This window comes from Phocoena sinus, chromosome 1 (genome assembly GCF_008692025.1).
Source record: "Phocoena sinus isolate mPhoSin1 chromosome 1, mPhoSin1.pri, whole genome shotgun sequence".
Lineage (NCBI taxonomy): Eukaryota > Metazoa > Chordata > Mammalia > Artiodactyla > Phocoenidae > Phocoena > Phocoena sinus.
This window is the reverse complement of record NC_045763.1, coordinates 56,485,896-56,503,011: the sequence shown is the minus strand read 5'-3', so window position 1 is coordinate 56,503,011 and position 17,116 is coordinate 56,485,896. Positions and strand designations below refer to the sequence as shown.

General features: G+C 42.9%; 1 protein-coding gene across 1 annotated transcript in view; it reads right to left on the bottom strand.

The window, feature by feature from the left end:
* DNAJC6 (DnaJ heat shock protein family (Hsp40) member C6) overlaps positions 1 to 16,830 on the bottom strand; it is a 155,090-nt gene extending 138,260 nt beyond the window's left edge. Inside the window, exon 1 of the mRNA XM_032621174.1 lies at positions 16,704 to 16,830. Coding sequence (XP_032477065.1) covers positions 16,704 to 16,818 — 115 coding nt within the window. The 5' untranslated portion in view covers positions 16,819 to 16,830. The remainder of the gene's footprint in view (positions 1 to 16,703) is intronic.
* Between the last annotated feature and the right edge of the window lie 286 nt (positions 16,831 to 17,116).

Sequence of the window (17,116 nt, the reverse complement as noted above, 5' to 3'; positions counted from 1 at the left end):
CAAAAATCCTCAACAAAATAGTAGCAAAGAGAATCCAACAGCACATGAAAAGGATTACACATCATGATCAAGTGGGGTTTATCCCAGGAATGCAAGGATTCTTCAATACATGCAAATCAAACAATGTGATAAACCAGATTAACAAGTTGAAGGAGAAAAACCATATGATCATCTTAATAGATGCAGAAAAAGCTTTCAACATAATTCAACACCCATTTATGATAAAAACCCTCCAGAGACGAGGCATAGAGGGAACTTACTTCAACATAATAAAGGCCATATATGACAAACCCACAGCCAACATTGGTCTCAATGGTGAAAAACTGAAACCATTTCCTCTAAGATCAGGAATAAAATAAGGTTGTCCACTCTCACCACTATTATTCAACATAGTTTTGGAAGTTTTAGCCACATCAATCAGAGAAGAAAAAGAAATAAAAGGGATCCAAATCGAAAAAGAAGAAGTAAAGCTGGCACTGTTTGCAGATGACATGATACTATACGTAGAGAATCCTAAAGATGCTACCAGAAAACTACTAGAGCTAATTAATGAATTTGGTAAAGTAGCAGGATACAAAATTAATACACAAAAATCTCTTGCATTCCTATACACTAATGATGAAAAATCTGAATGAGAAATTAAGGAAACACTCACATTTATGACTGCAACAAAAAGAATAACATACCTAGGAATAAACCTACCTAAGGAGACAAAAGATCTGTATGCAGAAAACTATAAGACACTGATGAAAGAAATTAAAGATGATACAAATAGATGGAGAGTTATACCATGTTCTTGGATTGGAAGAATCAACATTGTGAAAATGACTATGCTACCCAAAGCAATCTAGAGATTCAGTGCAATCCCTATCAAACTACCAATGGCATTTTTCACAGAACTAGAACAAAAAATTTCACATTTTGTATAGAAACACAAAAGACCCCGAATAGCCAAAGCAATCTTGAGAAAGAAAAACGGAGCTGGAGGAATCATGTTCCTGAATTTCAGACAATACTGCAAAGCTACAGTAATCAAGACAGTATGGTATTGGCACAAAAACAGAAATATAAATGATTGGAACAGGATAGAAAGCCCAGAGATAAACCCATGCACATATGGTCACCTTATTTTTGATAAAGGAGCAAGAATATAGAATGGAGAAAAAACAATAAGTGGTGCTGGGAAAACTGGACAGCTACATGTAAAAGAATGAAATTAGAATACTCCCTAACACCATACACAAAAATAAACTCAAAATGGATTAAAGACCTAAACGTAAGGCCAGACACTATAAAACTCTTAGAGAAAAGCACAGGCAGAACACTCTATGACATAAATCACAGCAAGATCCTTTTTGACCCACCTCCTAGAGAAATGGAAATAAAAACAAAAATAAACAAATGGGACCTCATGAAACTTAAAAGCTTTTGCACAGCAAAGGAAACCATAAACAAGACAAAAAGACAACCCTCAGAATGGGAGAAAATATTCGCAAATGAAGCAACTGACAAAGGATTAATCTCCAAAATTTACAAGTAGCTCATGTAGCTCAATATTAAAAAAACAAACAACCCAATCCAAAAATGGGCAGAAGACCTAAATAGACATTTCTCCAAAGAACATATACAGATTGCAAACAAACACATGAAAGGATGCTCCACATCACTAATTATTAGAGAAACGCAAATCAGAACTACAATGAGGTATCACCTCACACCAGTCAGAATGGCCATCATCAAAAAAACTACAAACAATAAATGCTGGAGAGGGTGTGGAGAAAAGGGAATCCTCTTGCACTGTTGGTGGGAGTTTAAATTGATACAGCCACCTTGGAGAACAGTATGGAGGTTCCTTAAAAAACTAAAAATAGAACTACCATACAACCCAGCAATCCCAATACTGGGCATATACCCTGAGAAAACCATAATTCAAAAAGAGTCATGTACCACAATGTTCACTGCAGCTCTACAATAGCCAGGACATGGAAGCAACCTAAGTGTCCATCGACAGATGAATGGATAAAGAAGATGTGGCACATATATACAATGGAATATTACTCAGCCATAAAAAGAAATGAAATTGAGTTATTTGTAGTGAGGTGGATGGACCTAGAGTCTGTCATACAGGGTGAAGTAAGTCAGAAAGAGAAAAACAAATACCATAAACTAACACATATATATGAAATCTAAAAAAAAAAAATGGTTCTGAACAACCTAGGGGCAGGACAGGAATAAAGACGCAGACGTAGAGAATGGACTTGAGAACATGGAGAGTGGGAAGGGTAAGCTGGGACGAAGTGAGAGAGTGGCATGGACATATATACACTACCAAATGTAAAATAGATAGCTAGTGGGAAGCAGCCACGTAGCACAGGGACATCAGCTCGGTGCTTTGTGACCACCTGGAAGGGTGGGATAGTGAGGGTGGGAGGGAGACACAAGAGGGAGGAGATATGGGGATATATGTATATGTATAGCTGATTCACTTTGTTGCAGGGCAGAAACTGACACACCACTGTGGAGCAGTTATACTCCAATAAAGATGTTAAAAAAAAAAAAAAAGAAATACAACTGTCTTTATTTATAGAAAACCAAATACCTACAAAAATCTAAAAACTATTTAATAAGTTAATTTAGGAAGGTCACCGAAATAAGGTCAACAAATAAAAATCAACTATATTACTATATTCTAACAGCAAACAATTAGAAAATGAAATTTTAAAATGCCAGTTACAGTAGCATAAATATATATTACCAGTGACATCATTTTTTAGATTTATAACACCTATATCCCAGTATTTCTGCCCTTAAAGAGGGCAGTTTATGTTCACCTCAATCTTGTTGTAGATTGTCCTAATTTTATTAAAGGAACCAGAATTATAGAATTGAATATATAATCTCCAAAAGTTTTGATGTTGGCTGAAATTCTTTTAAATTATTAAAGAGGTAAAAATAAAGTCATTTTGTATACTCTGAGTAACACATATATATACAAATAAAAAAATATTTTGTATTTCCTTGTTTAGTATCTCAAAATGAAATTTAAAGATAAAATATCCTACCTAACACACAATTAAACAACAATAACTATACCACACATACCAACAACAATGTAAAAGAGAAAGGAAAGAAAAGTTAATAAATATAGCAAAACAATATGGATTTCAATATGCAAATACTCTGAGACTATATTAGATGACATTAATAGTCAGATACATGTACAGGTACATAGATTGAATGAGACAAGTGTGTCGTTTTGATGTCTCAAACCAATTGACGCTTTGGGTAAGTGATTTTTCCAAACAAAATTAAGTGTAATCTTTCCTTGCTTTACACAACATTTTTAATCCCAGAAACTTCAGTGTATATGTAATACCAACTTATATTCTAGGCTCAGAAAAGTATAGAGGGTTTACACTTATGTCTTCAGCAAAACATCTGAAAGTTGCACAGGACAAGAGATAATTAAATTCATCATTAAATGGAAGAGTCCGGAACATTGCAGGACATCTATCATTTCCCAGTGAATGCTGCTACAGCCCCTTGCATATTTCTAGTATGTTCCACAGGAAGCAGTATTGTGTCCATTTGAGAAGCAATGGCATAGTCCAGGCTCTAAACCCAGCTCTATCTCATGGTAGCCGTGAAAGCTGAGAACTCACTCAGCCATTTACAGATCACCCCAACCAATACACATCGTTTGCCTGACCTATGCAGTCCCAAGCAGCAAGCACAAATTCTTGAAAGAATCTGAGTCTTCTCTAAAGGTAGTCATGGTTGTTAAAAAAAAAAAAAAAAAAAAAACACAACATTTTTGGATTTCCTTGCACTTACTTCATTTTGAATTACAGATTGGGGGATGTACACCATAGTGTTTTAAATATTTAGGGTTTAAAAGTCTGGATCTGACCATATTCAAACTCCCAATCAGATTCTGTAATAACTTTCAGGAAAAAATCAGATTCTTTCAGGAATCAGTGCGCTCTAATCCTAGTTTTACCATGTTAAAATGTTTAACTTTATTTGGTCACAAAATGTCATGTTTGTTATTTTGAAATAAAACATAGAAAAACTGAAAAGAGAACTATTTGCCCTAAACTGTTGTAGGGGAAAAAAAAATGTTTCCACCCAAACCTTCAAACTCTCCACTCCTATTCTTTCGTATCTCTGCTTCTAAAACCTTGCTGCATAAAAGAGAGAACTTACAAAATAAAAGGAAAATTTGCAGCTGAACTTAGAGTTAAAATGCCTATTTTCCAAATAAACACAATCTAGAAAAATACACAAAAGCCATCATTTTCTATACTTCACATTTCCCTTTTTATAATAAGTAAATTAATTCTAGCAATAAATGATGTTGAAAATTTTACTAAAAACTCTGCAATTTTCCCACGCTACTTATTCTCAAAGCCCTTGCCTACCACGTGAATGGTTTTGAAGGTAAAATGACCTGGGTTTGAATCCCGGCTCTGCCACTTACTAGCTATGTGCCCTGTAAAAAGTTCTTAATCCATTTCTTTACATGTAAAATACCCCCAAGCTTGCAGTGCTGTGACAATGTGTAAAGTTCCTTGAAAAGAGCTTTTCACATACTACTTGTTCATTAAATAGGAGCTATGGCTGTTATTATTATAATTAGCTGTCATGCTTGCCAATACCTACTTATTAACTCATTCAACTGTTTTATTCTGAGTTGCCTCATACAGAATTTTTTTTTCCTGGTTTGCAAAGCATTTTGAGATATGCTGGGTAAATGTTATACAATGCCTTTTGTGTTTAAAAGCCTCACTGGACTGTCTTAAGACAAGATGTACTAAAAAGAGAAAAAAGAAAGAAAGGCATTTATTAAACCACAGTTAACATTTACAGAACACTAGTCATGTGATGGTAGCTTATAAAAATTCAGTTTTTGCCTACCAACAGCCTGATGCTTTATTTGTCCCTGTCAACCTCTTAAAATTTTACCTGGTTCTTGTTTTCAAGGAGAGTTGACTTCTAAACAATGCACAACATTTTAATAGTTTTCCTGTGGTACTTTTCAGCACGAAGACTCTAATTTGTAGATATTTGTGTTTCACACAAGTATCTGGCACTTTGGAACCTGGCACTTTGGAACCTACAAATAGGTCTCATGGTATAGGTACCACGGTCACACGTTCTCTTCAACATGCTCACACACCCCACCTCACATCTCACACTCAGCTGGTCCTGTCAACACATGCCCATCTCCCGGCCCTGAAAGGATTCTTTGATCCCTAAGAGGTTAGCTTAGAAGGGCCTTGGGGGAAACACAATAATTCATAACCTATTTGGGGTCTTAGACCCCTTGGAAATTCTGAGGAAAACTACTGACATTCTCAACATACATAAACAAAAATGGACTGCATTTCATAGACTCCTTGACAAACTAGGAAGCTGTGATTGATTTCAGTGTTTCTCAAACTCTTTTGACTGGGATTCACAGTGAGAAACTGATCTGACATCAATACAGCCCATATCTACATACATAAACAAACATAAACATCTAAAACAGAAGTTACAGGAAACAATTATTTACACTTACCATATGCAATGGTTTCTGACATTTTCTGTTCTATTTCATCTTTCTAAAAGGTTGCTTGAGACTCACTGAATTGCTTTCTTACCATCCACAATCTGTAGAACAGTGATCTGGTCTAACAGTTATCCATTTTAGAGATAAGGAAACAGGTCCGAAAAAATCATGGGTATTGTGCTAGGTCACCAATGAGTTAGTGGCAAAACAAGCCAGAACCTAACCATCCTGACTTCCAACCAAGACTCCTTCCAAAACAAAGTGAAACAAAAATTCTAAATACCAACTCCCCTAAAAAAGCAGCTGGGCATTTGAAGCCTAAAGCATCCTGCCTGATACACTGAGAAACTGGGAGTGTTTCAATTCCAAATGGTGGTGAATATTAACCTAACATGAGCCTCCAGCTCAGGCAGTCTTAACTTTTTCTAAACCATGCCCCTGGCCTAGCATGACATGGCACATAAGCACATTTTTTTCTTTCCAGAAACCTTTTCTCCAGCTACTGAAAACGACACAGGAAAGGCCAACATTCTCCCTGAGTTTATTTAAAATATTCTGATTACACAGACACAGGTTTTATTTGTCCATGAGAGCTTGGCTTAGAAACAGCAGTAGACAGGCACTCTTTGCATTTACCAGGGCCATGCAAATCTGTTTTCCTCCTCGCTAAGGCTGTTTAATCAAAATTTAAACATCAAAACCGCAGAGATCGCTATGTGGAACCGACACCAGCTACCCCAGACCCTTTTAAAGCCTCAGTTATAGTAAGTGAAATTGCTTAAGAGCCTTCATCACAAGCAGCGTGATAGATTAAAATACCAGCCTTCCTACCGGCATCAGGCTGTGTGTGGTTTTGTTTGGTTGGTTGCTTTTTGTTTGTTTTTAATATGGAATAAACATCACTGTCCATTACAAGATGAGAATCTTATAACTTGCCAGAGAGTGTGCCTGAGGACTGGGCTGGTGAAGGCCAAGCGGGCGGCCCTGCGTGCAGTTAGGAGAAGGCTTGGGGCCTGGGCGGTCTCACCAATGAGGAAAACCACCCAGCTCCGGTGTTGCGGAGGGTCGGTGGGCGTGAGCAACCTGCTCCGGCGCTGTGTGCCAGCCTCCACCTGAGCACCCAAGCCCAAGGGCAAAGTGCTGGGGCCTCCTTAAAGCAGAGCGTGCTGGGAGGAGAGGGGGGGTGGAAATTGCTGCAGAGAGGCTTGAGGTGAGATCAGCGAACGCCTGCTGGGGAAAAGGGGGGCGGGCAAACCCTAAAATTAGCTGGGGGGAGGCAGGGGCTGGGCCAGGCTACTCGGAGATTGGGCGGCTGCCCCGGAGCTTTCCCGGGAGCCCAGCCGCCCTGCGCCTTCCTCCTGCGGCAGGACCAGGAGCCGCACCTACGCAACACCACGGAAGGGCTCCTTCCTGGAAACAGGATTGGGGAACGCGTGTAGCCTCCCGAGCCTTGGGATCTATCGCTCCTCCCCCATCTGCGGCAGAAAATGTTAAGGACCCTCGGAATTTGAAACCCCAGAATCCTCCAGAATCCTTGTTGTTGAACTTAATATTTATTTGGCTGGCTCATTTGAGAGACCTGACCTTTCCTGAGTTTTCATTTAAATCCGTTTCTCTCCTCCCCCATGCCTCAAGCGGAACTGGCCGGGGGGTTGGGGGGGAGGGGGCGAGAGCGGGGCGGGGGGGGGGGGGGGGGGGGGGGGGGATGCGAAGGGGGCTTGTTACCAGGGATCTAGGGGATGGAAGCTAGCAGAGCGGGGGGAGTTTGCATCTGAATATCTCTCTGCAAGATAAACACTTCTGAAGGTCAGTGACGGCTCCCCATTGGATCCTCCCGAAAAGGTGAATGTTCATTAAAGGCTTCTCCCTCTACATTTTTCTTAAGAACCCAAACTGTAAAAGTCCGAAGTATTTCAGATATTGCAATTCCAATAATGCACCAGAAACCTATATATTAATTAAGTATTCTGAACGCTTGCAAAATAAAAGGGAACTATTATAAGGAAGTCTGTGAAATGTAAATATGTGTTATTCAGCCAAGATTAAATGAAGAATGCAAAAATGTTATATTTAGTAGCACAAAAATGGAAAACTGAATGACAATATTTGGAAACCAGAAATCAGTTATTTTTAAAAGTCACGTTTATTATTATATACTAGAATTTTTAAATAATATATGCACACTAATTTTAAATCAGCCATTTAATATACACTAAACGTGTCCATGGAGTGACATCTTATCCCTAGCCTCTTTTACCTCCCCTCTGCAGTCGGCCCCTTACCTTTATTTTCAGAATCTTTCATTCTCTCCTTCCTCCCTCTGCTGCAAAGGAGCAGGAAAGTCTGGCTGGTTCTGCAACCCTGACTTTGGATTTGTCATTCAGTCAGCGGTCTTGGGGGAGAAGTCCCTCAGCCGAGGAGCACCGGGCTCTGATAATTGCATGCAAGTCAGTGTGCAGGGGTTATAATTTTGCTTATGCTGGAGCAGAAAGGATGGGGAATGAAGACAGACGTAAACACAAATTCCAAAACATGGCATGGAACTGGATCTGGAGCCTAGGCTTGCCTTTCCTTGCAGTAGGTTAGGGAATCAACTGTTTAGTGCCTCCTTGTCTCTGGAGAGATTTGATTCAAGTTGAAAGAGGACCACGTGTGCCGTGCACCAAGCTTATTCTCAAATGGAGACCTTCACTTTGGAGGGGGATTAAGAGCCCTGTGCTTGTTTCCCCTTACATATTCATTCATTCAGCAAACACTTCTTTTACCTCTCTGTGGACCAGGCTCTATGCTAAGTACCGCGGACAGAACAGTGATGGGAACCAACCCCAGTCCTCAAGCCACTCACCGGCTGTTACAATGCAGAGGCATACAGTGCCATCCAATGACCTATGTCTGCTGAATGGACCTAGGTTATTGAACCCAGTTCACCCAGGTGTAAGTTGGTACTCAAGGCTTTAGTGATTGGTCTTAAGCCACTGGATGGCTGAGACAGAAATGGATCTATGGAAGCCAGACCAAACCCCCTCTCTGTTAGACAGCAAGGAATACTCAAGCAAATCTTTCAATCATCCAATGCAAACTTACTTTCAATCATTACATACCTCAGATTCATTCTTTCATTCATTCACTCAACAACGGTTATTTGTGCCAGGCACAACTCCACCTGTTAGCAATTCAAGAGTGCAGGAAACAGACCAAGTCCCTGCTCTCATGGCTATCACATTTGGGTGGGAGGATTCAGACAGGCCATAAACAAACAAATATAAACATACAAGAAGTGGCAGTAAATGCTGTGAAGAAGAATGAAGCATGATAATGAGGTAACAGAGCTGCCATTTTAGATAGTGTGGCCAGGGGAGGTGCCATTGAACTTGTTTTACAGAAAATGAATCCGTCATCACAGTCCCTTCCAAACATCTTCACTTAGAAATTGTTTTTTGAGTTCCAAACCCTCACAACTTCCTCTGCTCCAAGTGCACTCACTGATGGGTAGTGTTTATTCCCCAATATACAGACTGGTAAACTGACATCCAGAATGATTAACTGACCCAATCCAGGACCTCACTCACCTCCAAGATGGAAGAAGAGCAACAAAAAGAAATGCACCAACCTGCGCTCATCCCCAGAAATTGCTGGGTTAAGTACAATATTGAAAAGGAAAATTTGCCAGAGTAGGAGGTGAGAAAAGAGGGTTGAAGACCTATATCTACCACTATTACCTGAGTGGTGAACAGCAGGTGATTGAACCTCTCTGGCACCAGTTTCCTCATCTGTAAAGTGGGGCTAATCATCCGTGCCCTGTGCGTGGTCCAGGCTGTTCAGAAGATCAAAAGGGAGAACAGGTGGTACTTTGTAAACTAAGTTCTACATAAGTGTAAAGTATAATTATCAACATACTTGGGCACATTAAGAGAACTAATTGCTAGTGTTTACCTGCTCACTATGGCAGCCCGAGAGTCAAATATAGCTATAGAGGGAAAGCCTGTCGTGGCCACTAGGGGTCCTGGAGTTGATTTCTAGCCGCCACAATTTAAAGACTCCCTTAAAGTTTGGGGAAATTTTATTTTGTTTTTGTTCCCATCTTTCCTTGACAGTGGATAATATCCTTATGCATCCTTGACAACTTAAGGCCAATGAGGAAAATCTGCCTTCATTGGAACTCTTCACTGGCCACCAAATGAGGCATGTTAGCCCATAAACCACATCAAAGAAATGGGCATCTCCATCTCCAAGGGCCAAGGCCAGGGCAGCCAAAACGTACCCAGTTAGGAGCACCTTTAGGGGCAGATAGGGTGAAGGAGGGGGCGATGAGAAGACACCATCCGTGTACTCTTTCATCCAATAAATATTCATTATGCCAGACACTGCTCTGAAGACTGAGAATGACACAGTGCTGAACAAAACATTCTGTCCTCAAAGAGCTTGTGGTCTCAGAACAAGAGGTTTCTACAACGTATGCTGATTTCCTGAGTTAGGCCGAGGACTGGGTCTGAATAGTAGGGCAAGGGCTATAAAGCAGGAGAGACCAGGTTCAAACATGGGCTCTGCCATTTCCTGGCTCCTAGAGTAAGCTGGGATACGTTCCTGCACCTCTCTAAGTCTCTATTTCCTGATCTGTAAGATGAAGATACTGAAGGCACCTACCTCCTAGGGTAGGATGAGGCTCAAATGAGTTAATGCATGTGAAGTACACAGCACAAAGCCTGACACATAAAGGGAGGGCTCCATAAATGCTGTAAGACTAATATTATCACCTACTGACCTGGATCAAGTGTACCCCTCTGCACCTCAGTTTCCTCATAAAATGCAGAAAATAATAACTAGTTTATATGGCTATTGTGAGAATTACATATCAGGAAGAAGATAAAGCCCTGGTGTAAAGGATTAGCTCACCCCCTGCCAGGCTCACTCCAGGCCCTTTTTCATCAAGCAGCCTCCCCAGGAAAAAAGACAAAGTCTGGGAGGAGTGAGGAAGTGGGAGAGAGCCTGCCATTTATGTTAACAAGGAAGCAATTTTCTTACAAGAGTATGATCATTTCTAGGGTTACCTGCATTGTACTCAACACTGTATTTTGAAAAGTTTCAAAATACAAAGAGTTGGAAGAATTGCATGGCAAACATCTTCAAGTACATTTTGCTAAATTTGTTCTGTCACATAGATGTTCATCTTTCTATTCATCCTTAATAGGTTTTTTAAAATTAAGTTGAAAGAGATTTGAAGTCCTCTTCAGATAAGAAGAGCCTTTATTTTCCCTGATACAAATTTTACAGAAGCCTTACACTGGCTGATTTTGTGGCCATTCCAAGCAGGGTCAGGTAAATTCTTAGAAGCCTTGTCTTGCCCACAGTAAACCTCAAGGCCACACCCAGCTGAGGGACAAGGATAGACTCAAGCCTTGGAGCCTTCCAGAACAAGGCACTGCCTCATGCTTCCAATAAACTGGTACCAACAACCATTATAAACATCCATTAATGGAAATGATGCTCCATCTCAATAACCAGGTTTAGGGAAAGCTTCAGGCAGGCTCCACTGGCCACAAGTCCCTTCACAGCTCTGCACAGTCCTTGTCTTGTTGGATGCCACTTCTGAGTCATTAGACCGGTGAGTCATGCCCAGCAAGGGAGGCCATCTTGAGAGCAAAACCAAAGAGAATTTTCAAGAACAATGAGTGACACCCTGAACTGAAAGAGAATAAGGCTCTTCATTGTCCTAGCAAAACAAAAATGAAAGAAAAAAAACGCTACTGTTAACACTGTGGGTTCAACTTCCCAGCTGTATATTTTACTCCGAAGAAAAACTCAGCAAAAAAGGCTTTTATATTCCCTTGGAAATCTGAGAGCAAAAGAGACTGGGAGGATATTTCTCAAATTGGGCAGACCCAGTGATCTTTCGGTAACTTGCCTGGACCCTCTCTTCTGGATTAGTCATTCATTTCCAAAACATGCCAGGGTGGGGTGACAGGAGAATGACTTCACCTGCACCACCACATTCGGTCTTCCCCCAGCCACGCCTGTCTGGTTTGCTCAGAGCATCCAAGTGGCCGTAAGCGAGATGAACTGGAGTGAGAAAACTGCTGACTGGGGGCTGGGGAGGGGATGGGGCTTTGTGATTAGGGTCACCGCAGAGAAGGGCAGCATGACTATAAGAAAAGCTGGGTGTGCTCCGATGAAGCCAAGCCACAAGGCAAGGGGAAGAGAATTAATACATGGAGTACCCACTGTGTGCAAGGAAATCTTCTTATCATCATCACCATCCTTTTAAAGAACTTATTTGCCAAGCATGGCCTTTAAAGCGAGGACTTTCACAACACACTGCCTGGGTTTGGATCCCAGCTTACTAGTTGCGTAACTCTGGAAACGTTACTTATCCTCTTTGTGTTTCGGTTTTCTCGTTCATAAAATAGAGACTGTAAAACAGGGTTATTGTAAGAATTAAATAAAATTAAAATATTCACAGGTTTAGGACCATGGCTGGCACACGGTAAGCAATGCGTGCACGTTAACGCTTGCCAGTCCGTTTTTTTTAGATGAGAAAAATGAGGCAGAAAGAAGAAAGGAGACTTGCCAAAGGACACATAGCAAAAAAGTAGCAGAGCCAGGATACTGCCTGTCATTTACTTCTCACAACACCCCTGTGACGGAAGTGACATCATTTTCCTTCTATTGATGAGAGCTTGGAAGCCCAAGAGCTTAGTAAACTGCTCATCGCACAAGCTGGCAAATGGGAGAGTTAAGACTGAAAAACTCACATTCACTGTCTTTAAAGCCTTTGCACATCCCACTAGGGCCAACGGTTCTCAAAGGTTAGCACACACCAGAATTACTGCAGGGTTTGGTAAAGCACAGGTTGCTGGGTCCCACCTCCAGAGTCTCTGCTTTGGTAGCTCTGAGGTGGGCTCCAAGAATTTGCATTTCTAGCAAGTTCCAGGAGACACTGTTGCTGCTGGTCTGGAGACAACCCTTGAGAACTACTACTCTACAATCAGGCACCTGTATGCAGAAGAGAGGGTAGGAGAAGGTATGGGGCCTAAAGGGAATAGGTCCCACTCCGGCATAGGGTTGGCTACTTCACAGAGCCTAGCAAATATATTTTGCATTTATGGTCCTTTCATAGTTATGATATCATTTGATCTTTCCAATATCCCTAGGTAGTGACCATTATCTCCATTCAATGTGATTTGTTTTTAGGGACATATGGCCAGAAAATGGCAGTAAGAATAAACCACAGGTCACCTGACAAGTGTCCTGTCCTTTCCTCCAGGTAACTAGTCCTGGAAAGCACTACCTGCGGATAGAGACTGACTCCAGGTCCAACCTGTGTCTTCCCAGGGAATAACTGCAGTTCAGGAAAGGGCACTTCGGCCCACCAGCGTTTGCAGGAGGCTATTTCTGGGGGGAAGAGCTCAGGACTGGTTTTCTACCATCATTTCAAGGACTAGGAAAGCCTACTGCTCACAAAATACTTCCACCAACTATCCGCTCCCATCTCTATAACCTAAAGCTTTGATATTGACGTAAATCTGGTTCTCTGCAAAAGCTGGAAGCAATTTAGGGGCTTAATTTCTACTGGACACAGCTTGTTCATTTAGAACAGCTTGCATGGTTAGATTTTTTTAAGTTGCTTGGACATATAAACAGGTAAATCATTGGTATCCAGAAGATTTCAAGAACTCCTATGAGCAGATTTTAAAAAAAACATGAACCACCGAAAAAAAAAAAACATAAACAGGCGTTCACACATGTCTTGGTCACACATGGCCAATATTCATGTGAAAAGATCTCCAGCTTCATTATTCGTCAGGGAAATTCAATATAAAAGCACCATGCAGTACCACTTCATACGCATCAAAAAATTCTGACAGTACTGAGTATTAGCAAGGAAGTAAGGAATCAATATATACATCCCAGAGGATTCATTCATTACTTAACCATTCATTCATTATTATCCAATAACTAAATAAACATATTTATTGAATGTCTTCTATATTCAGGATACAATATTAAGCTGAACAGATGCCAGAGGTCCCCAGAAGCTATGCTACTTCTCATCTGTAGCCTCCTGCTGAAAAAAAGGAAGGGAGGGTAGAAAGAAGGATACTGATGTAGAAGGCCTTCTGATTGGTCCAGAAGGGATTGCGGCCCCTGAAGAGCTTCCAGCCATGTTTTATTCCCGCCACTCATTGAGCTTTCCATATTTGGGGTGTGATCATATGGTGCAATATCTGGACTAATATTTATAAAAATAACAACCGCCACCTTGTGAGCTACTATGTACCAAGCACTTTATATACAATAACCCATATAATCATCACAGGAACATTATAATATAGGAGTATCATCCTTATTTTACGTATGATAGATAACTGAGTTTTAGAAAGATTTAGCACCCTGCCCAAGATCACACAGCTTATTAGTGGGCCACTTACTAGTGGCAGATTCAAATCATCGTCTGTCTGGCACCAAAGCATATGATTGTAGATGCCCCAAGTGACGCTGACATCATCATGAGAAATTCAGGCCACCTTTAAGAAAAATTAAATAAAATTGGGATATGGATTTCATTCACTGCGTAATATTTATTAATTTTACTTCTTCCCTCCATGAGTATAGATACTGGAACATGTTTATTTTGTGCCGATGTGGCAGAAAGGAAGCTGTGTGGGTAGTCAGGCCTGAATTGGCCACACACCAGTCCTATGACCTCTTGCAAGTTACTCTGTCTCTTGCTTCACTTTCCTCATCTACAAAATGGGGGAAATAAATACCATCTGTCCTCCCTCCTTCCAAGGTTAGTTAAGATCTAAACAAGACCTTACAGTTGACCTACTCCATAAACTGTAAAGTATCATATAACATAAGACATTACAATGGCCTCATCTCCAGGTTGTAGGGGGGAAGGGGAAGTAGGGAAATACAGTGATCTGCCAAGATCCTACCTAAGAAAAGAGAGGTGTGGCGTGGCAATGGGCCCCGGGTAAGCCATGGGTGAACTCTACGATGGGAACAAAGAAGAAAAAGAGAGGATGGTTGTGTACACAGTATACACCTGGGTTTAAAAATTATAAAACTAAAAAACTTATTCTAACCCAATTTACTGCAGTGGGAATACCCATTTATTCCTCTTTTGTAAAACATTCACGCAACACCTGGAATAACACTATGCATGTAAGTATCACTCAAGGAATACTTGTTGCAATTACCAATCTATTCAACTACTCAGGCAAGCTAAAGAAAAGGGGTGGTCAGCCTTTAGACCTACTAAGTTTCCGCAACAGTTCTTGATGCAGTGTGGAAGGAATTTAATTGGCGCATTCACTAAAAGTAATAACACATCCTTTGAAAGCCGGCAAGATGACAATGCCAAGCCACAGAGCCTCCCTAACCATCAACAATAGAAAAGCTTGTTTCTAACACAATAAGTTGTGCTGTTTCTAACACAAATATTTGAAGGATAATTATTTTTGCTCTTTGTCAAATTTCTTTTTAGAATGCTTACTATGTGCCAGCACTTTACAATTATTAACTCATTAATTCATTTAATCTTCGTAACAACCCTGGGGTGGAGATGGGGGTGATGCGGCCCTGTTGCAGTCTAGCTTCTGCCCTGGCTCAGGTCGGCCATTTTAGAACTCAAGGCATGTCAGCCTCTGAAGAATCCTCAGATGATGGAAACAGACGAAAAGGACATGATAGAACACACAGACAGACAGACACACACACACACACACACACACACACACACACAAGCAGACAGGTATCTACAAAGTACCCAGCTCTGACTTAGCCTGGTGGGGGATGCAAAGATGAAGTGGATGAGAACCTGCCCACATGGAATCTATAATAGCAGATGAACAGTGACAAATGCCCTATGGATGATGAAATACCAGCAGACAGGTTACAGGTGGCACCTATCCCAGGAAAGGCTTCACACAGGAGATGCATTTGTGCTAGTCCTAACGGATGGGTAGGAGTTGGCCAGGCTGAGAAACCAAGGCATGGCCACTGCAGATAGAGAGAAGGCAATGAGCCAGCAGATCATGTCATGTCCCTGTGCTCAGAACATGTTAGTGGCTTCCCAGCTCACTTGGAATAAAATCCAAACTCCTCATCATATACTACCCAGTCCCTGACCCAGGCCCTGCCTGCCTCACTTTCCCCTTGCTTAGCTCAGGCACACTGAGAACCTTTCCACCTGCTATTGCCTCTGGCAGGAAGCTCTCCCCTGGCTCCATGCTGGAGTAACTCTGAATCAGTCTGCAGGCTCAGCTGTAATTGCATGGCCACAGAGACGCCTTCCCTGTCCACCCCCCAAGTAAGCTAGGGCCCCTCTACCTTTTTTCCTCTCCCAGCAGACGATTTGATTCCTTCCAAGCACACAGAGCAATCTGCAATGGAGACTTTTACCTATTTGACGTGTGTAACGTCTGTTTCCCCCTTTAGAAGTAGTTCCATGAGCTGCGGCCTTGCCTATCTCGTTCAATCCTGGGCCCTGACACACAGGGGAGCTCGATAAAAATTATGGAATGAATGAATGCAGTGAGTCAGTGACTGAATAAATGTGAGTTAAGGCCCTGGTGAGGATAGGGTGGAATGTGTTTGGGAAATAGTTAATTGTGACTAGAGCTTACAAGATAACAGATGGGTTGGAAAGAGGGTGGGTCCAATGGGGAGGACCTCCAAGGCATAGTTGGGTGCGGATTAAATCCCCCAACGGGTACTGCATTGCAGGTGCCGGCCAGGTTTTGGGGGGAGGGGGATGCAAACTGTTTTCCAGAGGCACCCCGGATTCCCTCTGTCCAGAGCCAAACGGACAGACAGGGACTTGTGCGGGAAATTAACAAGCTGCAACCACCTGGGGCAAGGGGAGATACGCTTAAAGGGTGGAGGGGGAAGCAGGGACTGTCGTCGAGCGGTCCCGGGGGAGCTTGGGGACTGGTGTAGTCCCCGCGGCCGAGGGTCAGGGAGGAGGGTCGCCCAGGCAGGGCCAGACGTCCAGGCGGCGCGGCCCCCGCCCGCGGGCCCCGGGGGCCGAGAACCCAGCGGGAGATGCCGCCTACGGCAGCAGCCGGAGCCACCGCGGCCCCGCTTCAGCGGGAGGCCGGCGCCCGCCACTCGTGGTAACAGGTCCCGCGGCCGCGCCCACACTCACCCTGCGCCGCCTTGGAAGCCGAGCGCGTCCGCCACAGCCGCCGGGTTGCCTTCCACGGCCGCAGCGAAGAAAACAGCCTCCGGCTCTTCTTGCCGCTCTTCTCAGTTGCTCCCATCTGTGCGCCCGCGCCCCTCCCCCGCCGCCCGCCGCCGTCCGAGGATGGCCTCCCGCTTCCCCGGCCGCCGCGCTTCTGCCAGGTGCCAGGCAGTCGCCGGGGAGGACGCGGCCGCGGGGGGAGGAGCTTGCGGCCGGATGCGGGGCGGGGAGGGTGGGGACCTGGCTCGCGCTGAGCCTGCGGGTGCGGCCGACCGAGGCGGGGACGCTGCAGGGATGCGCCAGCCGGGGGAGCGCTCAGCCCCTGGCAGCTCACAGGTGAATGCTTTAGTCTTTCCCCCTTCGTTCCGGAGATGTTG